Here is a 25,949-nt window from a genome sequence, read left to right as displayed (position 1 = left end):
GTTCCACCATTAATCAGCAACTGCCACTAGAAGGAACTTTTTTCTGTTTATTCAAAATCTCCTTCTTGCAGTTTGCACTATGAAGCAAAACACAGAAGGGTCTTCAAATAACTGAAGATCTACTCAGATAATTTCCCTAGTTTTATGCCTCACTCTTCAGCCTGAATTTGTCGAGTAATTTTGTAGAATCATTAAAGGTACACATGGTTGTTTATACAAGGCAAATTGGTTAAGAGTTTCAGACTAAGGAAACCCCTATTTAGCCATGGAGCTCATTGGATGAGACAATCTCATATACTATGTATGTTATCTTACATTCACCTACCTCATAGGATGATTGTAAGAAAAAAAGACAAGGCAAAACCTTTAATACATTAAAAGTGAGTACTATAAGTAATAAAAGATAATTCAAAGAAAACAGCAGGCAAAATATCAGTTTATAATGATGAGAATACTTTCAAAATGTGAATTTCATCTAGTGCCAAAAATATATTAAGTCATACATCAAGCAAGCTTCGGAGGGTGGGGATGGTGGTGTGTTCTCCCCTCTTGTCCAAAAGAAGGGCTGTTAAGGAGGATGAGTCATACTTATATATCAATCTTTCCTAATCCATTGACCTCCAGATCTGTGGAAGTAGAATTCCTATTCTTTCCCTGCCAATGGCTTTGTAGGTTGGGATTGATGGTGTCATAGTCCAATACACCATGAAAGGTGGGGAAAATTGATCTAATTTGGTTGCCAATAACTGGTCTTGTTACTCTGTAAAGCTGTAAAATCCTTCCTGAGATTAAAACACTGGTCTTTGTCACTTTAAAACAATGAAAGAAATGAGATCACCCGTTAAACTCTGCCCAGATTTTCTTGGAAAAGCTAGTAGGATCCAAACTATCTTTTAGAAACTTCTTTAGTAAAATGGTCCTTTCCCCATCCAATTCCTATAATTCATCACCTGAGAGAGATGTTGTTCAGAAGGAAAGCCCAGCCCATAGACTGTGTTGGCCCTGCTGTCTGCCCACTGGCCAAACTTCTGTGAGGTCTTTGTGAAGGTCATGTTGGGGGTGATGGTGCTATTGATGATGGCCTATAAGGAAGACAAACAGCAAGACTTTTAGAGTTAGATTAGAAAAGGAATAATTACCACAACCAGCAATTGCATGAATAGCTTTTGACAGGAAGCATGGGTGCAGGATGCAGTGACACCCAGGTAGGCAGCAACAAATTAAAGATAGGTTCCCTCACCAGCTTGCTGGTTATCCAGTCTGGGCAGCTCACAAACCACCCTTACAATTTAGTTGTTGAGGAGGTGCTTGCACAATTCTGAACATTGTGCAAATGTTTTTAAATATTCTTCATTGGCTCTAAATCAAGACCGTTGGAAAATCTGAATAAGCATACTTAGGAATTTTGCATGATCAAATCAAATTGTTTCATTAATTAAAAAAAAATCTTTTTGGGACAGCCAACGCAGTATGATCAGAAGGTCGTGGGAGACATGGGTAGAAATTCCCATTCGGCAATGAAGGTTACTAGGTTGACATGAGGCTGTTCATCATATTTCAACTTAATTCACCCCACAGAATCTGTTATGAAGAATTATTAAATAGTATATGTCTTAAGTTCCTTAAGTTCCTTAAAAGAAAAACAGAATAGAATGTTTGTGTTCCAGGATAATGTTGCAGGATCCAATCTGGGTCGGTCACTAGGACCAGAGGTTTTGTCTTCCGAGCTTTTGGACTCATCCTGGAGTGCATCTTCGGGAAACTTCTCTCTAGCAGAGTGTGTGCTGTTCTGTGTGTGGTATTTAAAGCAGCTGTTGTAAATGGCTTCCAAAAGCTTGGGAGACAAAACCTCTGGTCCTAGTGACCGACCCAGATTGGATCCTGTGAATATAATTATCACGATTATTTTTCAGTACTGGCATCATTGTTTTAAAACAAGAAACTGAACATGGGAGAAGCCGCCTGACGTTAGGTCTCACCTTGGTGCCTCCCACACTGATGATCCGATAGACATTGCGAGTAGCATCATAGAAATAGGACACTGTCAAGGCATGTTTACTGGCAGGGATCCAGTTCCTCTTGGTGGCAGGATCAATCTGGAAGATGTGGGCCCTGGTGCTAAAAATTGGTTGCTCCCTGCAGAAGTGAAGAAAATAAGAGCATGAGGACCTCAACTGTAGCAGGGAAGAATTAGGCAATCCCTATCACTGAAGGGTGTGTTTCTCTAAGTTCATACATACACAGACACACAAACAAACACATTCTAAATCAAGGGGTTATGTGAAGTCCCTGGGTGGGACAAAATTATAATTTAAGAGGCTGATATTGGACAACAATTAACAAACGACATCTTAAACTGTTATTCTTCTTCTTGAATATATTTGTGCAGAAGGAGGAAGTCTGTGGTAGCTAGTTTTAAATATTCACTGTGATCAGAAAAGAGGTATTTTGATATATTTAAGGATGGTGTGTGTGTGTGTGTCCTCTACCTAGAAATATGCTCTCACACATGCACATATATTAGTAATGTAAATCAAATTTTTCCCCATTTTTCAAGACTAAAAACAATATTCTCTCTACTCTGACCCAGATCAAATTACAAATGAATTCAGCTTTCTCACTGCTTTCTGTCTCAAAGCTCTAATCAAAAAGAGAATTACAACATCTTTAAACTGTTAATTTGAATGTGCACCCACAGATGCTCTCTCTTCCTCACACGCGCACACACACTCAAGCACACAAACACAGATTATGGGAAGATTAAGTTAAAACATTACCTAATTGTTGACATTGGTTAAGACTGATTAAGGCAGCTGGTTTGGCAATAGAAGTAGTTAAAAGATCAGGTCATCTACCATTAGGTTAGTACAGTTGCTGGGCTAATATCCCACTTGAGTTAAGGGTCTGGAAACAATTCATTTCCTACCAATGGAAATGTACACTGTTAATTGATACTGTACAATGCAGGAAAAGAGAAATAAAATGGAAGCAGGACACACATAATATTAGTTCTAAATTAGGACCAACGAAAGCTTTTTAAAGATGTTAATCTGAAATGATTCGCTTCTAAAGGAAAGGCGAGGGAAAAATCCATGCAGCTTCCAAATGTTAGGTTATGATATCTTATTAACAATTCCAAAATTTGTGTCAGAAGGGTAACTAAGGAACTGGGCATTTTCTCATACTTAGATAAAAATGGCAACATCTGAAATCTATGGGGAGCTGTTAAGAATTTTTAAAAATCCACAAACCATTAAATTATATGTTTCCATATCAGCATGGTTTACAAAAACAAAGGTAAATGTCAGTTTGGTCACAACGGGTGAGATATAGCAACAGCTATAAAGGTTTTCATTAAATGTAGGCTTACAGGCAGCCAATGAGTTTAACTGAGCTTAGAAAAGGGTGAGAGAGCAAAAATTATTGGAATTGATCTTTTCTTCAACACTGTAGCATGCTGAACATCTAAGACACATGAAGTTTGAATTTCAGTAACAGCATTTAGAAAACATTTGCATTTACAATCTGCACAACACAACCAATCTGCATCCTCGGATACAAAGGCTTTGTTGCCTGATGGGACCTCAATTGGGAACCTGCCTTGGTGCCCAAATGCTTCTCTGCAAGATTCTTTCTTTGTGAGGATAAATAGCTAAGTATTTGAAACACATAATATACATGAAAGCTGTAGAATTTTATAAGCAATAATGTGGGATGGTATATTTTTACTATAATGGGGTAACTTCTATTTTACAATATATGCTACAGGGTACATTTCAGCCACATGGGTTGTCACTAAGATTCCTTTTGAATCTTCCACGTCAATGCACTGCAGTATGCAAGTTTTCTAGTCAAACACTGCATGCAGGTAATTTGGAAGTCTGTCTATTGATTGCTTTGATTTCTGCAGTACTTTATGTCCATACATACATTAGTTATACGTAGAGATGCTACCTGGCTAAAAGCTGCTGCCCAAGTTATATTATTTCAATCAATCAGAATAGAGCTGGAAGGGATCTTGGAGGTCTTCTAGTCCAAACCACTGATCAAGCAGGAGACCCTATACCAGGGGTGTCAAACTCGTGTCACGGCAGCATCCCACGATGTATCGTGACTTTCCCGCCCTTTGCCCCCTGGGCATGGCCAGCGTGTGAGCCATGAATTTGACACTTCTGCCCTACACGGTTTCAAACAGATGGCTGTCCAGTCTCTTCTTAAAATCCTCCAGTGATGAGGCACCCACAACGTCTGAAGGCAAGCTGTTCCATTTGTTAATTGTCCTCATTGTTAGGGAAGTTTTTCCTTAATTCCAAGTTACTTCTCTCCTTGATTAGTTTCCATCCATTGTTTCTTGTCTTGCCTTCTGATGCTTTGGAAAATAACTTTGTGGCAGCCCCTCAAATACTGGAATACTGGTATAATGTCACCCAGTCTTTCTTTTCTCTTTCAGCAATCAAAACAGTAGAAACTTTTAGAAACATTAGAAAATTTCAGATGATTTATTTTTATTTAATAATTATTTAGAAATAAACCTAACAATTAGAAAATGAGAAACATTTAGAAAATTTCAGCAATCAAAACATTAGAAACTTTTCTGTTTCATAGTCAACTAAGGAGAAAATGATCGGGTGATTCAGTGTTACAAAAGAATAAAAAGAACAGAAAGGATAGGGGAGGCAGGAAAGGGAATACTTTTTAGTCTATAGAAGAAAGTTGGGAGCTTGGGACACTTTGGCCTCCCCAAAGCCTGCCCTCTACAGCCAGGCTCACACGTGTGGACATTTCAAAGCAGCTGCTGAGACTGCTATTTCTAATCTTGGACAATTTTACACCCAGTAGTGTAGCTTACATGCCAGCTGCGCATGGTTGCCCAGAGGACAAAGGGCAAGACTTCATCCACAGTTTGAGATTTCAGAGCTGTGAAATGTTTCATACCACAACAGCCTCAATACAGACAAAGAAGTAGTATTCATGAGATGGGGACCATCCTGTACAAGCCTGTGGTGACAAGGATCACCCTTCCTGAGTATTTTGAACATCAGCTTATTACAGTGTGCTCACCTGCTCACTGAATAAGGAAGAAAAGCTGGATGTGAGGAGTACAATAAAGCAGAAAAAAGAAATGGAAGGAAACCAATTCTAAGGAAGGAAATGATCCAAGAAAAGGGAAGCAACGATGGAAGCACGTGTTGATGAAAACCAAAACTACCAAAGTAGGCAAAGTCCTGATGTTTGCTGAGGAAGAAAAACGGATGTAAGGATGAAAGGATCTGCCTTTCTGGAGACCTGTCTAGTTAATCCTTCTTGTCTCCACCAAGAGTGAATCAGAGGGCAAGTGCATAAATATAGCAAGGGAAGGAGAACTGGAGGCTGCTTTGCAAACAAGGAAGTAAAATCAAATGAAAAGAGGCAGGTAAAACGGAAAGCTGAATGCTGATCCAGCATCTTCTTACGTCTTTGTAAAGCCTCTGAAAATGCATTTTCACGGGAAGATGATAAGTTTATGTGAAATATCCAAATATCGGGGCAGTCTAGGTCTTAGTACTAAAAACCAAGAAAAGGAACTTCGTACAAACTACTAGCTTTTTTGCCTTCTCTGGTGGCTTTTTAAAGGCGTCTGATTGAAAAGTTTTGGAAAGGGAGGAAGTGCTGTTAGTCCTCCACTTACCACCATAATTGAACCAAAAATTTATGTGGCTAAGTGAGACTATAATGAAGTTAATTTTTCTCCATTTTACACTCTTCTTGCCACAATTGTTAAGTGAATCACTGCAGTTGTTAACTTAATAACACGGCTGTTAAGTGAATCTGAATTTCCCATTGACTTTGCTTGTCAGAGAGTCGCAAAAGCTGATCACAGGATCCTGGGACATCGCAAACGACATAAATATGAGTCAGTTGCAAAGCGTCTGAATTTTGGTCACGTGACCGTGAAGATGCTGCAATGGTTGTAAGTATGAAAAACCGTCAATGAGTTGCTTTTTTCAATGCTGTTGCAACTTCGAACGGTCACTAAACAAAGTGTTGTAAATCAAGGACTATCTGTACAATTTAATCTCATCCAACAAGCTCTTTTTCTGAACAATGAATATCTGTGTTAAAAGAGTATGCTGGTGAGCTAGATGTACCTATTTTCTTCCAATCAATCTTATATAGATTCGTTTGTATTTTAGTTACATGTATTGTAGGATTTCTCCAACGGTTAAGATACTCAGCAAAATAAAACAGCACTTGCATAAAAACAAAAGGAAAAATTATCGGTAATCGTGATTAATGCAAAATATCTAACAAGTTAAATGAAGTGTTTTTTTTTTTTTAAAAAAGAAGAACTCTTTCCCTGACAACAGACACCAGGCTAGTCATCCTAAGAAGGCATTCCACAAGCTAAATGGAATCAATTCATTCAGCACTGAGCCATGCCATCTCACACTAACCAGATATTATAGAAGATAGCTGACTCCATCAAGCCCAAGCTGGCTGCTATCCAGAGGTCATCCTATTTGGCCAGTGTATTGGAAAACAGGATGCAGGACTAGACACGTCTGGTTTGAATTTAAAGGCAATTGTCATTCTTTGCTGTCTCTGATGGCTGCAATGCCTGTGGTGCCACTTCTCTCTCTTCATTCAAAACACTTTTAAAATCTCACATATATATTATATTTTTGTGAAACCTTTTGGGAGGACTTTTGGCTGTTCACAGAACTACTTTCTTCCTGTATTTCTCTCAAATGTAGATTGTAAGCCATGGCAAAAGCTTTTGGGAAAGGAGCTGCACCAATTGTCCAGGAATTGGAATAGAATAGAATAACAGAGCTGGAAGGGATCTTGGAGGTCTTCTAGTCCAACCCTCTGCTAAGGTAGGAAACCCTATACCAGAGGTGGGTGGCTGACAATTTGGCCAGATCACGCAAACTGGTAGTAGCGGCGGCGGGAGACTCCGCCCGCCCGCTTCTGCGTAAAAAAATTAGCAAACCCCCTCTGTCCCCAACCCCTGGTCTGTGGATCGGCACTGGCCACTGCATGTCAGAAACTGAGCCACGCAAACAAGTGAAACCCATCCAAGGGATGCAGGCAGAATGTTAAACCATGCCCCTTCTGGTCCACGGAATAACCTCTCTCCATGGAACCAGTCCCTGGTGCCCAAAAGGGGTTCCACCACAAATCCGCGAAGCCCTTATCCGCGGAGACATAAGCGCGAAGACTAATTTGCGCCATTTGAAGCGCTAAGGAAAAACGCGACCCTACCGCAATGACATAATCGCAGAGGGCAAATCCGCGCATTCCCAAGCACTCAGTACCCTAACCCTAACCCTAGCCCTAACCCTAAACCTAATGCTAAACCTAATGCTAAACCTAACCCTAAACCTAACCCTAAACCTAACCCTAAAACAAATCCCTAAACCTAATCCTAACCCTTACCTTAATTGAAATCGGCTTTCTGCCGCGGCGCCGCTTTAAAGCGCCCTTCTGTTGCCGCGCTGTTGTCGCGGTGGTGATGACGCACGGGGATGACGTCGCGGCTTTAGCGCCACGATTTTATCACCGCAATTTTGACGAGCGCGGTTTTGTCGTGCCACGCCCAAAAGGTTGGGGGATGCTGCCATAGGAAATATGCCTTACTTCTTGCTTTCCTGCTATTTTAAAATAGAGTTCAGAAATGAACAAAAAAGGAAACACAAACAAGATATTCATCACTAAACAATGCACAGAAAGGTTTCAATTATTGTTTCTTCTTTGCTTTATTTTAGAGGTGTACAATCTGAGACTTGGTCTCATGGTCAAGACACCAGGCTAGAAACCAGGAAACTGGGAGTGCTAGTCCCACCTTAGGTACAAAAGTCATCTGGGTGACTTTGGAACAATCACCAGGAGATGGTGAATTCTAGTCTGGCCTTGGGCAATAAAGCTGGCTGGGTGACTTAGGGACAATCACCAGGAGATGGTGAATTCTAGACCCCGTTTAGCCATGAAAGTCAGCTGGGCAACCTTAAGCCAATCACTATCTCTCAGCCCAACCCACCTCACAGGATTGTTGTTATGGAGAAAACAAGAGGAGGAAGGAGTACTATGTAAGTTCGCTTCCTTGAGTTATTTGTAAAAATAACTAAATAAAATAAAATAAAATTTGTGATTCCTGAAAGTCTTGGATGTGGCCCCAGACACTTCAAAAGTTGCTAAAAATAACCTGTGCTTTTGTAAGCTGTTCAGATTTTTTAAAATTGAACTGGCACAAAAACACTTATAATAAATAAATAAATAAGTCAGCAAACATGACAGGGGGAGAAATAATTCAACATGGAAATGGAGAGTAATCATATTCACTGTACGTTTGGATAAAACTTAGATGCTACACAGATTTTAGTTCCACCAATTTTTTAGAAAATTTGTCCATTTAATGTTTCTCTCTTTTCTGGCTGTGCTTCATGACCAGAAAACATGTGCAGAACCATCTTATTTTTATATCTTGCCTTTTCTTCTTCTTTATTGTTTCTTCTGTTTCTTTAAATTAGCATCAGCAAACACATGAATCCTTTTGTTCAACCAAGGAACACTTTGCATGTTTAGTTTAATATTAAAGGGACTGTATAATATTATTGATCTTAATATGCCTTGACACACATAGCTAAGCATACATCCCACACTGATAGTATATATAGATGGGCTGGAATACATTTCCTCCCATTCTTGAGAAACGCACAATTGCTAGAGATGATGGAGCTATAGCTTCATAAATCTGGGGTGTAATAGGTTGGAAAAAAAGCTGGCATCCTTATTGGAATTCAGAGTGAAATACACAGTTCTTTGTTCATGTTTAGTTTTCACTGTCTAAAAGGTACTGAAAAAAATATGAGCCAACAGAAATATGTAGCCTCGGGGCTAGTTTAACCCTGTTCCCAAGGACAAGGTACATAATCCCCCAAACCAGCTTCAGGGAGCTTTAATTCTCTCAGGTAAGAAAAATGCAATAATCTTGAGCTGATTTAACAACCAATAATGTGTGACTTTCATGAACACAAATATTTTATTTTATTTATCTGATTCAATTCTGGAGCTCCAAAACTATTTTTTGCAGCTCAGAAGATAGGAATACAATCAAGTAAATAAAAATATGACGAAGGAAATAATCAAGATAGGAAATCCAGACAACCCCCCCCCCCCCAATAGATGCAAAATATGTCAAGAACATTTAACTAGGGATTCCCTCCACCCCACCCCAAGGCCTGGAAGAATAGTCAAGGCTTTCCAGAATGTCATCAGTGCAACAGCTAAGCTGTGCAACAACCTCATTTTGCTTTAATGCATGATCAGTAATAATGCGTCACAATGGGGAGATTTACTTTCTGTATTAATACTCGTCAACAGATTGTTTCTCATCTGTGAATATATCTAATTTCTCCTAAGTTAGTGGCCATACTATCTTGAGTGAGTGTGTTTTAAAAGTTAAAACTTGTGTTTTCTGTTAATTGTGCTTTCTGCAAAACACTATACTCTGTTTTTCCCCCTCTTCTCTTTTCTTTTAAATACAACTGTATATAAATGCAACTTTGGAGAGTTGAGTACGGATTCCCCCCCCCCCCATATAGTATTTTTTCCTGCAAAAGCAAAACAAGGTCCCTGAATAATTCTAGTCTCTGATTTCAAATCTTTTACCACCAATGTTCTGTGTCACCTTGCAGCATTACTGGCCAAATGCCTATGGAGATTCTCAATGACTGAGGTCATAGTTGTCCCAAAGGTACTTTTCCAAAGGTAACTTGGACTTGGCTTTTTTTCCTCTCCTTGAAAATATTTCGCTTTTCATTCAAGAAGATTCTTCAGTTCTTGAACTGAAGCTTGGAAGTGAAGAAGCTTCTTGGATGAGAAGCGAAACATTTTTAAGGAAAGAAAAAAAAAATACCAAGAAAGTCCAGTTGCCTTTTGAAAAGCACTTTGGGGATTACTGGCTAAGAAGCATCGGTTAATAAAATGCCACATGCAAAGGGGAGAGAATGATGATTTTGACTTGTTAGTAACTGACTATCCTATGCAACTAATAGTTTATATGCATTTTATAAGCAATAGATTGATTCACAGGAGAGGGGCTAGGAATGGTTTATGGTTTATGGTTTATTAAACTTGTATGCCGCCCTATTCCCAGAGGGACTCAGGGCGGCTAACAAACTCATAGGAAAGGGGGATAATACAACGAAAGCAAACAAGACAAACAATTACAAAAAACATATTAAAACTCTGCAAAAGGCACAACAATTCGAGTGGGGCTGGGAACTCATCAGCCCCAGGCCTGCCGGAACAGCCAGGTCTAAACGGCTTTGCGGAAAGCCGGAAGGGTGGTGAGGGTCCGAATCTCCACAGGGAGATCGTTCCAGAGGGCCAGAGCAGCCATAGAGAAGGCCCTCCCCCGGGGGGGTCGACCGTCGACACTGGCTAACTGATGGGACCCGGAGGAGGCCTAGTCTGTGGGATCTAATTGGTCGTAGGGAGGTAATTGGCAGGAGGCGGTCTCTCAAGTACCCAGGTCCGATACCATGTAGGCTTTAAAAGTAACGACTAGCACCTTGAAACGCATCCGGAGTCCAATAGGCAACCAGTGCAGCTCGTGGAGGATAGGTGTAACGTGGGTGTACCGAGGTGCACCCACGATCGCTCGCGCGGCTGCATTCTGGACAAGCTGAAGTCTCCGAATGTTCTTCAAGGGCTGCCCCATGTAGAGCGCATTACAGTAGTCCAGTCTTGAGGTCACAAGGGCGTGAGTGACTGTTCTGAGTGCCTCCCGGTTCAGGTAGGGCCGCAATTGGTGCACCAGGCGAACCTGGGCAAATGTCCCCCTGGTCACAGCTGACAACTGGTGTTCTAAGGTCAGCTGAGGATCCAGGAGAACTCCCAAATTGCGAACCCTTTCTGAGGGGCGTGTAATTTCACCCTCCCAGCCTGAGAGATGGAATACAAGGCCAATTATTGGGAGGGAAAAACACAAGCCACTTGGTCTTGTCGGAATTGAGTGCAAGCTTGTTCACACCCATCCAGACCCTAACAGCTTCCAGGCACTGAAACATCACGTCAACCACTTCACTGAGTTGGCACGGGGCGGACAGATACAGCTGTGTATCGTCCGCGTATTGGTGGTATTTTATCCCGTGCCGCCGAATGATCTCACCCAGTGGCTTCATGTAGATGTTAAACAGGACGGGGGACAGGACTGAACCCTGCAGCACCCCATACTCAAGGGGCCTAGGGGTCGACCTCTGCCCTCCAACAAACACCGACTGTGACCTGTCCGAGAGGTAGGAGGAGAACCACCGAAGAACGGTGCCTCCCACTCCCACCTCGCGCAACCGCCGCAGAAGGATACCATGGTCGATGGTATCGAAGGCCGCTGAGAGGTCAAAGAGCACTAGGACAGAGGCATGACCCCTATCCCTGGCTCACCAGAGATCATCGATCAGCGCGACCAAAGCAGTTTCCGTGCTGGAGCCAGGCCTGAATCCAGACTGAAAGGAATCTAGATAATCAGTTTCATCCAAGGACCGCCGGAGCTGAGAGGCCAACACTTTCTCAACAACCTTCCCAACGAAGGGGAGGTTGGAGACTGGACGGTAGTTATTTAGAATGGCTGGATCCAGAGACGGCTTCTTCAGGAGGGGTCTCACCAACACCACCTTTAGGAGGGGCGGGAAGGACCCCTCCCGAAGAGAGGCGGTAACAATCATCTGGATCCAGCTCCGTGTCACCTCCCTGCTGTTCGCGACCAGCCAGGAGGGGCACGGGACCAGCGCACAAGTGGAGGCACTCACAGCTCCCATGGCGTCCACTTCCTCAGGTGTGACAAGTTGAAAATCAATCCATAAATTTCGCTCAAGACCCTCCCCCGGTACCTCGGCTGGCTCTGAGCAATTGGAGTCCAGGTCTGTCCGAAGCCGAGCAACTTTATCCGCGAGAAATTGGACATACTCCTCAGCTCTACCTTGTAAAGTGTTACCCGCATCCCTCCTTTCAAGAGGGAGCGGGTTATTTAAACAAGGCGGCTGGGCGCGACTCAGCGGATGCAATCAGAGCGGCAAAATATGCGCTTTTTGATGTCCGAATTGCCTGGTATCAATAGGCTCTGATGCAGGCTCTCAAGAGTGCTCGGTCTGACTCGGACTTACTGGATCTCCAGGTGTCTCTTTTGGCGTTTCATCTCCCGGAGTTCCTTGGTGAACCAAGGAGCCCGCCTGGATCCGCTACCTCGGATAGGCCGTAAAGGCGCAATCCGGTTAAGAGCCTCCGACGCCGCTGAGTTCCAAGCAGCGACCAAGGCCTCCATCGGACTGTGGACGAGAGTATCAGGTATAACGCCAAGCGCCGTCTCAAAGCCCTGAGGGTCCATAAGGCGCCTGGGGTGGAACCACCTAATCGGTTCCTCCTCCCTACAGTGGGGGATTGGCCTCCGAAAGTCAAGCCTCAGTAGGAAGTGGTCCGACCATGACAAGGGCAAGATCTCACTACCCCTCAAACCAAGATCACAACTCCACTGCTCCGAGAGGAATACGAGGTCGAGCGTGTGACCCGCTGAGTGAGTCGGCCCCCAAATTACTTGGGTCAAGCCCATGGCTGTCATGGGAGCCATGAACTCCTGCGCTCCATCAAGAGTGCTCGCCAAGCGAAGGCAAATTGAAGTCCCCCAGCACCATAAGCCTGGGTAACTCAACTGCCAGCTCGGCTACTGACTCGAGGAGTGAGGGGAGAGCTGTTGTCACGCTGTTGGGAGGCAGGTACGTTAACAACAAGCCCACTTGACCCTCAAGGTCCAACTTCACCAGTAAGGACTCACACCCGACAAGCTCCGGAGCAGGGATCATACGAGGAACTAAAGACCCCCGGATAACAATGGCCACTTCCCCACCCCTTCCCTGGTGTCGCGGCTGATGAAGCACCTGAAAACCCTCTGGGCACATTTCAGTGAGGGGGACTCCTCCCTCCGGGCCAAACCAGGTTTCAGTAATATATGCCAGGTCTGCCCTCTCGTCTAAAATTAGGTCCCGGAGGAGGGCAGCCTTGTGAACCACAGACCTGGCATTTAGCGACAACAGCCTGAGACCAGGGTCCTGACTACTCACGCCATCTGGCCTTGGAGTGGAACTAATAGGGCCGGAAGGAGGGATCTCTGTGACGTAGCGAACCCTCCTTCCCCAGTAATGGCTAGCCCTAAAGTCCCTGCCATATCTGCCCCTCCCTGTTATGACCGTAATGGTCCGGCCCACTCCCGTGTCCATGGTCCCTCCCCCGTCTCCCCCGGCCACCGTGTTCCCCGGCAGGCTCTTTGAATCAGATATTCTAAGGATGGGATTAGGCATAGGCCCCCCTGACACTTCTGCAGAGCACTTAGTGCAGGAGGTGCCCGGCAGTCATCCCAGCCTTCTCAGACATACACAACCATACTATCAAACAATCCCCACAGACAATTTAAAACAGAATAACAATAATATAGTTAAAAAGTGGGTACATTCAATCAACCACACTCATACCAAACACTCACCATACAGATAAATTTAAAAGCCGCGCAGTAGTACCAAGTGAAATTAGCTCAGAATTGTCCTAGTATGTAAGAAGGAGTTAATGTCCCGATCTTCTCCCACAAAGGGGTAGGGTCCAAAAGTCTGAAAAAACTGTATATTTTGGATATACAGTATATTTATATAGGAATAAAAACGATACAGTTCAAAACCAGTAAGTTAAAAGATTTTGTTCCTCTTATTCTCGTCTGTTGCTTCCTCCCTTCTTGCAGTTGCCAGTGTGCAATAAAAACATTCTTCTGACAATCTTTATTCCTGTTAACCCCCAATGTTTTTCTTTCAAGTTTTATGGGCTGTCTGTGCATCTGGTTCATTGAACTGCTGCTTATGTCTTCCATGCCTGCTCTGACCCTCTTCCCTTTCTGCTTACAAAATATATTTTATCCCAGCCTTGGCAAAGGGCGCTTTTTCGAATGCCACAGCTGTCTCGTGCAGGCCATTTAAAAGACATATGCGTCTTGACATGATCTAAATTTCAAACCAGAATATACAATTGCTATCCATAATGGATGGCATGAAAGTGGCCCATTAGCTCAGATAAACCTAGTATTGTTGCTGATAGATGTAGATATTGAAGGAGGAAGTTTCTAAGACATAATCAATACTTGAGAAACTCAAAAGATGTTGGAGATATTGGCTAGGCAGCACTTTAAAACTCCCAAAGTGTGCTTTTTCAAAAGGCAACTGGATTTTGCTTTTTCCTTGAAGATGTTTCCGCTTCTTAGATGAGAAGTGAAACGTCTTCAAGGAAAAAACAAAGTTCAAAAACAAAGTCCAGTTGCCTTTTGAAAAAAACATCACTGGGACAATCAAGACCTGGGTGACTGAGAATCTCCATAGACAACTGCTACTATCCTTGGATACTTTGACTGCTAAAAGAAAAGTAGGATAGAAATCAGTGGTGGGATTGAAACTTTTTTACTACCAGTTCTGTGGGCGTGGCTTGGTGGGTGTGGCTTGGTGGTCTGAGCAAAGAAGGTTTACAGTCTGACCAGTAAGCTTATTCTCCAAGAACATAGGTGAGTAAATTCTCTTGGTTTGTGGGCTCCACAAACCATGGCAGACATGCGTCAATGTCACGCTGTCAAATCCGGAAGCAGCAGGTGGACGTTCATAATCACTTGGAATGAATCAGGCTGTGTTTGGAAGGAAGTAGGGCAATCGTATGGAATGTGAACCTATTAGGAAATAAAAATTGATAGGCAGGAGGGAACTAGTCAGCTGGGAGTAGATTCAGGACAAGGAGATGGGCTGGTGGAGGCCATTCTAGGACAATCCTGGCTTTAGTGGGCTTGCAGGGAGGGTGATGAATGGATGATTTCAGCATTTATGGGATTGCTCCCTCTGGCAGAGGTTTGTTGCAAGGATGTAGGAAATGAGCAGGCTAAGCCTGAGGGCAAGGTCAAGCGCATCATCAGTTTGGAGTCAATACACCCTCGCAAGAGACCCAAGGTCCAGCTGCCAGTGAATTCCGTTGACTCTTATCTAGAGTCAATTTGGCTTGACCATTAGTAGATCAGATTCTTGGGTATAGATTGCATGTAATAAACTTGTAGTGCTTTGAACTCAGCTCCTATTCCTGGTTACGTGCACCTGATGAGAGGCTTTTTATGTCAGTAAAGCTCAAAGCTATTTAGCTGTTGTTGTTTTCTTTTCCCACAAGAGGATCCCAAAATCTAGAAGAAATTAGTTTTCTTCTAATTATCTAATCCAACAGACCACTTAGTAAAGTTAATATCAGTCAAATATCTCAGGGACTCTGACAGTTCTAGATTCGTACCTTACCTTTGCAGGTGGTCCTTGATTTACGACTGATCATTGTTCAAAGTTACAAGGGCCTCAGAAAGAGTAGTTCACGGTTTGTAAACCACTGCTGGTCTTCGTAAAATGCTGCAACCTCCCATAGTCACATTACTGCATTTTGGGTATTTGGCAAGTGGTCGCAATTATGACTGGTCGTGACATCTAGCAGTCACGTGCCAAATTGCTATCTTTTTTGCTGGTTTCCAGCAAAGCACACATTCTGCAGAATAGATTCGCTTAATGGCTGCTGTAGAAATAATATAAGAATTGGGTCCAGTCATGTGGGTACCTTGACTTAGGAATTCCAGTCCCAATTGTGGTTGTTAAGTCAAGGGTTGCCCGTATAAATTTGGGGTTGGATACACTAGATCCGTGATGGCGAACCTGTGGCACGCAGAGCCATATTTGCCGGCATGCCAGCTGATTTTCAGACTCCTGGTTGGCCCATTGGGCCATTTTTCACCCTTCCCAGGCTTAGGAAAGCCTCCAGAGCCTGGGAAGGGTGAAAAACGGTCCCAATGGGCCAACTGGAAGTTCGGAAACCATCAATTTCCGTCTTTCGGAGGGCCTCTGGAGGGACGGGGGGAGGCCGTTTTTGCTCTCTCCAGGCTTTAGGAAAGCCTCTGGAGCCTGGGGGAAATGGAGGTGAAAAATAGGCTCAATGGGTCAACTGGAAATTGGGCTCATTTTTCGCCCTCCTCATGCTCCGGAGACTTTCCTGAAGCCTGGGGAGAGCAAAAGAGGGGCCCAACGGGCCAACTGGAAGTTCAGAAACAATCCGTTTCCACCTTCTGGAGAACCTCTGGGAGAGGCCATTTTTGCCCTCCCCAGGCTTCAGGAAAGCCTCCGGAGTCGGAGGGGGGACACTCACACATGCACTGGGGGGGGAATGTCACATGCACATGCGCAGGTGGGTGGGGCGCATTCCATTGTGTCTCAGGGCACAATTTTGGCATGCCTTTACAAAAAGGTTTGCTATCACTAGACTAGAGCAATTAAGCTGTTTTTCACTTTTATTTTTTATTCTACAAGAAAATCTTTCTGTGACAACATCAGTATTTTAAAAACTCAATAGTCTGACAATTCCAAAACATCTACACCAAGGCATATGGAAAAATTCTTTCTAAATTGCAATAACCATAGCTCTACAGAATAAATCACTGGGAGAACTCTTTACTAAGGCTACCAAATCAGAGGGCTTCAAATAAAACTTTTCATTGAAACTGCTTATTGAAGTGACTTAATGAATTAAATGGTATCTCAAAGTCCACAGGGAACAGGCCTTGAACTTCAGAATAAATGCTTTGCATTCTACTTGTAAGGGATTGGAGAAAATAGCAAGCTAAATTAAGCGATCAATAAGATTAGATTCTTAAATACTGCAGTGAAGAGGAAAACAAGCAATGTAAAACCTACAGTTGTTGCCTTCGGAAAACAGAAATATATTCTCCACTTCTTTAAAAAGAATTGTTTAAAAGAAGAGAATTTTAATAACTAAAATCACCCTGACTACGTTTGATGACATACATGCCCAGGTCATTGCAGCTGCATTCATACAATATGCTAAGCTTTTCTTAGTTTCAATCTTGCTTTGCTTTTTTGGTACCTCCTTATTTCTCATTGACAGCATTTTTATATCGCTCCAATCAAATGATCTGGATGTTACACAGAAGAATCTCAAAAGCAATCTCTCAATACACAGTAATCAAGAAAAATGAATAACTATACAATCCAAAAATTATAGTCACATGGCCAGCCACTATTTAGAGGTAGTTCTCAACTTACGACCACAATTGAGTCCAAAATTTCTGTTGCTAAATGAGACATTTGTTGTGGGTTTAACACCACGTTATGACCTTTATTGCCACAGTTGTCCAGTGTTGTTGTTAAGTGTTGTTACTACAGTTATTAAATTAGTAATAGGGTTGTTAAGTGAACCTGGCTTCTCCTTTGACTTTGCTCGTTAGGAGGTTGCAAAAGGGAACCACGTGACCCCAGGAAATTGCAATCGCCATAAATATGAGACTGTTGCCAAGCATTTGAATTTTGATCACAGGACCATGGCAACGGTCCTAAGTGTGAAAAATGGTCATAAGTCACTTTTTTCAGTCCCATTGTAACGTCAAGCGGTCACTAAACAAATTGTTGCACGGTGACAGCTACCTGTACTACCAGGCATAAAGCAATCAAAAGCACAAATAAAAACAATATTTTTTATTTTTTCCAGGAAGCCCAGACATTGGAACACAATATTCCATTTGTGTTTCAGAACTATAGTAAAAGATATTTTCATAAGCAGAAATGATTGGATTTTGACTAATATTTCCTGGAAAATGCAAGAGGGCTGTCCCAATCGCATCCTGTTTGTGGGTTTCTAACCAGCATCTGGTTTGTCTTTGAAAACAGAAGTGGAGAGTTTATCACGGTTTTTACCCTGTGCAACCTCACAGGAATATTGGGAAGAAATCACTGTATGTAAATGGGGACTAAGGACTAGGTTAGGGTCTATCTGCCAATCTTCAGGAATATACTCCAAAACCAAAACAGAATAACATTACTATAATTGATGCAATGGAAAAAGCCAGTAAGAGCTTAAGTTTAAAAATGAGCCAGATTTTGTAGGGACCCAGAGAGAGAGAGAAAAAAAATCAGAAAAAAAATATCTGATGGGAGAGACAGTTGGTCACCAATCATAAAAGTTATTGAGTCCTCCAGCCAATGTCCCCTCCCACCTCCTTCTAGTCATGTGAACTCCAGTAGAGCTTTTAAAGATTTGGAAAGGATTGGGAAGCCATGTTCTACATGCTCTCCTCTAACTTGTTATAAGTTCTTATGACATTTGTGACCATTTTACTTCCTCACAGTTATTGATCAGATGCTAAGATAGTGAGAAGTCCTTGGTGTTTTCTTGCAGGCATTTCATTACCAAAACTAGATAACATCATCTGTGATTCCAAAGTTGCTTTTTTTTCACGAGGCAACTGGACTTTCTGTGTTTTCTTTGATGACATTTCGCTCCTCATCCAAGAAGCTTCTTCAGCTCTGACTGGATGGTATGGAATGGAAGGATTTGTATATTTATATTTATATGGTGGGGAATACGATCCCCACCATCCAGTCAGAGCTGAAGAAGCTTCTTGGATTCCTGAAGATCCTTGAAACGTCTTCAAAGAAAAACCAGAAAGCCCAGTTGCCTCTTGAAAAAAGCACCTTTGGGTCAACCATGACCTGGAGGACTGAGAATCTCCATAGACATCAAAGTGATGTTACCTAGTTTGCGTAATGAAACATCTGCAAGAAAGCAGAGTTCAGAAAGCACTAAGGAGTCCTTATTTCAACCCTGAGCTACAAATATTCTCCTTTATAAGTTAAGAGTGTCCTGTGGTCCAAAGGTAAATTAGCCCTCACATCTTTTTGCTCTCCTGCTTGTTACTTACTGTGAGCCTAATTTGAAATTGAAAGGATGCTCTTGGCAATGCAGGTTTAGAGCAGACCATAAAACTGCAGTTTAAGGACATAACATATAAGTAGCCCTGCTGGATCAAGACAGCAATCCATTTTATTCAGAGGTGGACAACTCTTTGGCAGCCCTAGGCTGCATTAACATTAGGTGAAGGCCAAGGAGATAAAATGTACAATGCTATATTGCACCCGCGGGTAGGATTAGATGTTTTGCAGTCAGTTTGCAACCTATGCATTTTCAGTGTGTCACGTGTATGGTAGTTTTTATGTTTCCTGCCTAGAAACAGTGAGAAATGACCATCAGCGGGAAGGCCCCTAAGAACACAAAATCCATATGTCAGAATATCCCTAAGAGCACAAAAAAAGTCTGTACAAATAGTTCTCAACTTACAACCACAATTGACATCAAATTTATGTTGCTAAGAGATACCGTGTTATTTTTGGGGAGGTCTTATTATTTTTGAGGTGCAGGAGGCAGCGAGCGTGGCCACCTCATGGCTGCTGCTGTGTTGCAATATTTTCGGGAAGGGCTTATTTTCTGGGGAGGGCTTATTTTAGCCCATGCACTCAAAACCCCGATTGGGCTCATTATCTGGGGAGGTCCTATTTTCAGGGAAACAGGGTAAATTTTTAAAGTAAGTTTTATCCCATTTGATGACTTTTCTTCCCACATTTGTTAAGTGAATCACTGCAGTTCTTAAATTAGTAATACAGTTGTTAAGTAGAATCTAGTTTCCCCATTGACTTGTCAGAAAGTTGCAAAAGAGGGTCACATGACTCCAGGACACAGAAACCATCATAAGGGTGAGTCAGTTGTCAAGCACTCCATTAATGGATGGAAACTAATCAAGGAGAGAAGCAACCTAGAATTAAGAAGAATTTTCCTGACAGTTAGAACAATTAATCAGTGGAACAACTTGCCTCCAGAAGTTGTGAATACTCCAGCACTGGAAGTTTTTAAGAAGATAACTATAGCTGGATAACCATTTGTCTGAAATAGTATAGGGTTTCTTGCCTAAGCAGCGGGTTGGACTAAAAGACCTCTAAGGTCCCTTCCAACTCTGTTATTCTATTCCATTCTATCCAAATGTAAATCACATGATCATGGGGTTTCTTATAATGGTCATAAATTTGAAAAATGGTCATAAGTTACTTTTTTGTAATATTTTTGCCATTGTAACTTTGAATGGTCACTAAATGAACTATTGTAAGTCAAAGACTACCTATATGTGCCAGAATCACTCTGCATGTATAGGTTACACCCCCCCTCCCGACTCAATCCAATATCTTATTTCTTTAGTAGGCAGCCAAATGCCTCTAGGAATAAAGTATAGAAGAGACATAATATTTATTCCCCATCAAAGAACATTCACAGATGCTCTACAGGTAGTCCTCAGTTTACGACCACAATTGAGCCCAGAATTTATGTTGCTAAGTGAGAAGTTTGTTAAGTGAGTTTTGCCCCATTTTACTATTTTTCTTGCCACGTTTGTTAAGAGAATCACTGTAGCTGTTAAATTAATAACAGGGTTGTTAAGTGAATCTGTCTTCCCCCAATGACTTTGCTTGTCAGAAGGTCGCAAAAGATGATCACATGACCCCAGGACTCTGCAACGCTCATATGTATGAACTGGTTGCTAAGCATCTGAATGTAAATCACATGACCACGGAGATGCTGCAGTGGTCATAAATGCGAAAAATGGTCATAAGTCATTTTTTTTCAGTGCCGTGGTAACTTCAAAAGGTCACTACGTGAACTGTTGTTAAGTCGAGGACTACCTGTATTGCCTCTGAACATGGAAGCTCGATTACATGGCAAGGCTATTTTAAGGCAGGGGTGTCAAATTGGCAGCCCGCGGGCTGGATGCATCACACGCAGGTCACACCCACCCCAGCTCAGCGAAGAATCATCGCAATACGTCACATGACGGAAACGCAACATGGCGAATTTTGACACCTGTGTTTTAATGGCTAGATTTTTTGGGGGGGGGCCATTTCAAAACAAAACTTAAAAAAAAATCACTTGTCAGTTTCTTAAAGGTGCAGATTCCAGTTCAAGGAAGAAAGTCAGAGGTGAGATTTAGAGATCCAGTGTTCGATGAATGACCAGACCACCCCTCACCCTCGTACAAAATGTCTGTGTGTTTTCCCTTGTATTTAACAAGATAACAAAATAACCATTCTTTTCATTGTCTGCATGCATCCCTGGATACCTTTTTCAAAGTATGTATGTAAGGCCCTATCTGCAGCTTATTAGGGATAACTTTGTTTTAAAACTCTGGAACATCTGCCGTTTCCTTTTGAGCTTGTTTTCTGAGCTAGTAGCAGCATGAAGGAGTCTGGGAAATGTGGCTCATTGCTGGCTGGTAGACAGCCGATTGCTGAGTCAGCTGGATTGAAGGTGCCAAGGTGAAAGTTTTGTTGTTTTGACAACTTCTTCTTTTGTCCAGATTATTTGGAGGAAAATTTGAAAGCTTTGTCTCCCTGTGACAAATTGCTGCCTTAATTTCCATTTTAAATACTTGAAAAGGAAAACATAGTGATACCTATGGCAGGATCTGAACACTCTTCTGGAGAATGCCCTTCCAGTTGTGGAAATACAATACAATAATACAATACAATAGCAGAGTTGGAAGGGACCTTGGAGGTCTTCTAGTCCAACCTCCTGCCTAAGCAGGAAACCCTATACTGTTCCAGACAAATGGCTGTCCAACATCTTCTTAAAGACTTCCAGTGTGGGGCATTCACAACTTCTGGAGGCAAGTTGTTCCACTGATTAATTGTTCTAACTGTCAGAAAATTTCTCCTCAGTTTCTCCTAAGTTGCTTCTCTCCTTGATTAGTTTCCACCCATTGCTTCTTGTTCTACCCTCAGGTGCCTTGGAAAATAGTCTGACTCCCTTCTCTTTGTGGCAACCCCTGAGATATTGGAACACTGCTATCACGTCTCCCCTAGTCCTTCTTTTCATTAAACTAGACATCCCCAGTTCCTGCAACTGTTCTTCATATGTTTTAGTCTCCAGTCCCCTAATCCTCTTTGTTGCTCTTCTCTGCACTCTTTCTAGAGTCTCCACATCTTTTCTACATCGTGGTGACCAAAACTGAATGCCGTATTCCAAGTGTGGCCTTACCAAGGCATTATAAAGTGGTATTTAACACTTCACGTGATCTTGATTCTATCCCTGTTTATGCAACCTAGAACTGTGTTGGCTTTTTTTGGCAGCTGCTGCACACTGCTGGCTCATATTTAAATGGTTGTCCACTAGGACTCCAAGATCCCACTCACAGTTACTACTGCTGAGCAAGGTACCACCTATACTGTACCTGTGCATTTTGTTTTTGTTGCCTAAATGTAGAACTTTATTCTTTTCACCATTGAATTTCATTTTATTAGATAGTGCCCAATGTTCAAGTTTGTCAAGATCCTTCTGTATCTTTAGCTTCTCTTCTGGAGTGTTGGCTATTCCTGCCAACTTGGTGTCATCTGCAAATTTGATGAGTTCCCCATTTATTCCCTCATCCTAATCATTGATAAAGATGTTGAAGAGTACTGAGTCCAAAACAGAGCCTTGGGGTACTCCACTGCATTCTTCCCTCCATGAAGATGCAGTTCCATTGAGGACTACACGTTGAGTGCGGTTGGTCAGCCAGTTACGAATCCATCTGGTGGTGATGCTGTCTAATCACTATTGGCTTTCTTTAACAGAATAATAAAGTTGGAAGAGACCTTGAGAGGTCTTTAATCCAATCCCTTGCTCAAGCAAGAAATCCTATACTATTTCAGACAAATGATTGTCCAATCTCTTCTTAAAAACCTCCACTGATGGAGCACCCATAACTTTTGGAGACGTTTCACTAATAAATGTCAGGAAATTTCTCCTTAGTTCTAGGTTGCTTCTCTCCTTGTTTAGTTTTCTTCCATTGCTTCTTGTCCTGCCTTCAAGTGCTTTGGAGAATAGGGTGATCCAAGGGTGAAATCCAGCAGGTTATAGAGAACTGGCAGTGGACATTTTGAGTAGTTTGGAGAAATGCCAAATGCCACCTCTGGCTGACCCCAGAGTGGGGTGGGAATGGAGATTTTGCAGTATCCTTCCCCTGCCATGCCCACCAAGCCATGCCCACAGAACCGGTAGTAAAAAAACCCCTTGAATTTCACCACTGGATTGACCCCATCTTCTTTGTGGCAGCCCCTGATATATTGAAACGCTGCTATCATGTCACATGTAGTTCTTTTCATTAAACTAGACATACCCAATTCCTGCAACTGTTCCTCATATGTTTTAGCCTCCAATCCCCTAATCATCTTTGTTGCTCTTCTCTGCACTCTTTCCTAAGTCTCTACATCTTTTTTTATATCATGGTGACCAAAACTGAATGCAATATTCCAATTCGGTTCTTACTAAGTTCAGTTCAGTTTCAGTTTATTAAATTTATATGCTGCCCTTTTCCCCCGAAGGGGACTAAGGCATTACAGGGTGGTATTAATATTTCATATGATCTTGATTCTATCCCAAGGGAACTGAAGAAGCTTCTTGGATGAGAAGCGAAATGTCTTCAAGGAAAAAACAAAGTCCAATTGCATTTTGGAAAAGAACCTTTGGGACAACCATGATCCGGATGACTGAGAATCTCCATAGACATATCCTTCTGTTAATGCAGCCTAGGACTGTGTTGGCCATAGATCCCTCCATAGGTTCCCCAGCTGATAGGGTGAGGTACTTCAAAGAGCCACGAGCCTTAAAGACAATGAAATCTATATCTCATTGGTGAGTAGGGATAACACTGAATGAAGGCAGAGCTGAGCCCTTGTCCATTGACTAAACTATTTCACTGAATGTAATGTTAAGCCTGGGGTGATGGAGGAAGGGGAAAAATAATCCTGGGTCTAATTCCATCTCTCCACTAGTCATAGATAAATAATAACAGGAAACCACTTCCTTTGTTCTTCTGTTTGCTTCACCAGCACTTAGTTGATCCCTAAAGACATTCTGGTAGCTAGTACAAGGTTAATCAATCTCTTATCCATCTTACATCATTACATACTATCAATCTACATACACACATAAAACATTTGAATTAAACGCAGGGTATCTTGTGCCAGTAAATTCCTGCAAGTTGTCACCTTCATCCAATACTCAGCTTTGTAAGATCTTTCCTTTCTCCATAGTAACGTGGACATAGTGTATATTACATATATATACACACACACATATATAAAATAAAATACATAATAGCATGCCGTATATTATGTTGCTTTTAATAAACCTCGACAATATTATCTCCCTCTCTGGATTCTTACACCCTTTATGTCTGCTTCTTTCTATCAAGTTGATTGCACCTCCATGTTTGCTTATCAATTGAAATGGGTCATTCACACCCACAGCCTGACCAAAGTATGTATGTTTGCAATTACAAGACTTACATGATTCTCCATTGCATTTGTTATAACTTATGTACAACTACAACAATAAAGAAATAACAAAAACCAATATCCCCTCCAAACCCAGCCCCCAACTTCTGTGCCCTAAAACATTTTTTTTAATTTAAAAAAACCCAAGTGTACATGTTCAGCCTTATCCTATTCCAATGCCTGGGGCCAAAGCCAGATTTTTAAGACTTTCTGGAAGGCTAGAAAGGCAGGGACCTGCTGGGAATCAACAACTAGGTTTCTCAAACCAAATTCTGCACCTTTGAGCTGGCTTTTGTGATCTATATTCAATGATTCAATAATAAACGAGATGATTAGGAAGGACAGGGGATCACACCAATAAAACTTACTTGCTGTCCACTTTGGGCTTATATTTATATATGGGACAGAGGAAAGAAGCTTGGATTGCCAAACTCCACCCCTTTGTCAAACTGATGGACCCATGGAAGTATTGGTTGGTGACCAGGGTAATATGACTTACAATATGCAGATTGACACTACATTTCAGCAGGAATGAATGGGGGAGGAAGGGCTGATCATTCACAAGCTACTTTAAAAGGGAACCATTTGTGTGCTGTGGTGAAAGAGTGGCAGTGTGAAATGGGGTGGGGGGAGAACAAAATGTGCATCAGTATTAATTTAAAGTGGATACAGTCAAAAAACCAAATAAATGCCATCCTTTTAATATACAGGAAGATTTATATCACCACATTCCTTCTTTTCTGTTCATCACATTAAAACCTCATATGGCAGGAAATTCACACTATCTCTTCCCTCGATTAATAAACTTTGTTGATTCATTTTTTTAAACAGCAAAACTAAAAAAACCACATCCACCCCCAACCCATCAATGTCAAACTCTTTGATTTCTCTGCAAGCACCCTTAAGGTCAAAGATTGGTTTTCTCACCCCATCTTCTCCTGCCCGTCTGCCAGGGTTTCTTTCTTCAGTTGTTCCTTTGATCGAATCTCCACGTTGCCTCTTTTTTTTTTTCCTCTTCACTCTTTCTCCGGATCCGGATACTCCTCAAATTTCCTCCGGAATTTCACTTTGGAAATCCATGACTTTGTGATGGAAAAGGCGGGGTTGGATTCTAGGGCTTGAAAGAAAGGGAGAGCATTACCACATGCGCATTCACACACATAAGCACACACACTTCTATACGTTCCCAAGGGTGTGGGGAGGGAAGAGAAGCATAAAGATGAGGGCAGCTGTTCCTTTCGCTCCAAAAAGCACTCCCTTCAAAATCACCCGAAAGCACCCTAGAGATAAGAACTTTCTTTCTCCCCCTAAAAAATCCCAGGTTCTCTTTCTTCCTCTTGAGTTGGAAAGAGGGTGGAAGCAGGAGATTGTCCTCTTTTTTTTGTGGTTGTTGTTTCTGTGTTGCAAATATTTCTCGCTCTTTTCTAGCGCTTCAGGCAAACCGATCGCTTTCTCTGCAGAGCTTTAAAACGAAAAGGGCAAAAAAAATCATGTTAAAAATGGAGCTGCTTACCCACTTTGTTCTTTTGTGCAGGATAATGCCGGCAACCTTTGTTCTCCTTCTTTAAATTTTTATTTTATTTTAATTTATCTTCCTTCATCTGCAAACTCCGCTTCGTTTCTATCACATTTCTTCTGAGTTATTTCCAAAGGGGCGGGCGGGGGCGGGGAGGGTGGCTTCTTTGTTGGCTCTTTATTGCCATCTGCTGGAGGAAACCGGAC

At 42.1% G+C, this 25,949-nt stretch overlaps 1 protein-coding gene across 3 annotated transcripts in view; it reads right to left on the bottom strand.

Annotated features, from left to right (window-relative positions):
* Nucleotides 1-25,949, bottom strand: part of HOMER3 (homer scaffold protein 3) — a 51,075-nt gene extending 25,126 nt beyond the window's left edge. For 2 of the 3 annotated variants that reach the window (XM_032233156.1, XM_032233232.1), the window contains exons 1-3: nucleotides 2,778-2,916; nucleotides 1,980-2,136; nucleotides 951-1,082 (exon numbers count right to left, since the gene is read on the bottom strand). In XM_032233156.1, coding sequence (XP_032089047.1) covers nucleotides 951-1,082; nucleotides 1,980-2,136; nucleotides 2,778-2,791 — 303 coding nt within the window. In that variant the 5' untranslated portion in view covers nucleotides 2,792-2,916. Of the gene's footprint in view, nucleotides 1-950; nucleotides 1,083-1,979; nucleotides 2,137-2,777; nucleotides 2,917-25,154; nucleotides 25,345-25,740 lie in introns of those variants that run through there. The other variant, XM_032233308.1, reaches the window with a different exon arrangement.

This window comes from Thamnophis elegans, chromosome 1 (assembly GCF_009769535.1).
Source record: "Thamnophis elegans isolate rThaEle1 chromosome 1, rThaEle1.pri, whole genome shotgun sequence".
Classification (NCBI taxonomy): domain Eukaryota; kingdom Metazoa; phylum Chordata; class Lepidosauria; order Squamata; family Colubridae; genus Thamnophis; species Thamnophis elegans.
This window is presented reverse-complemented; position numbering and strand designations above follow the sequence as displayed.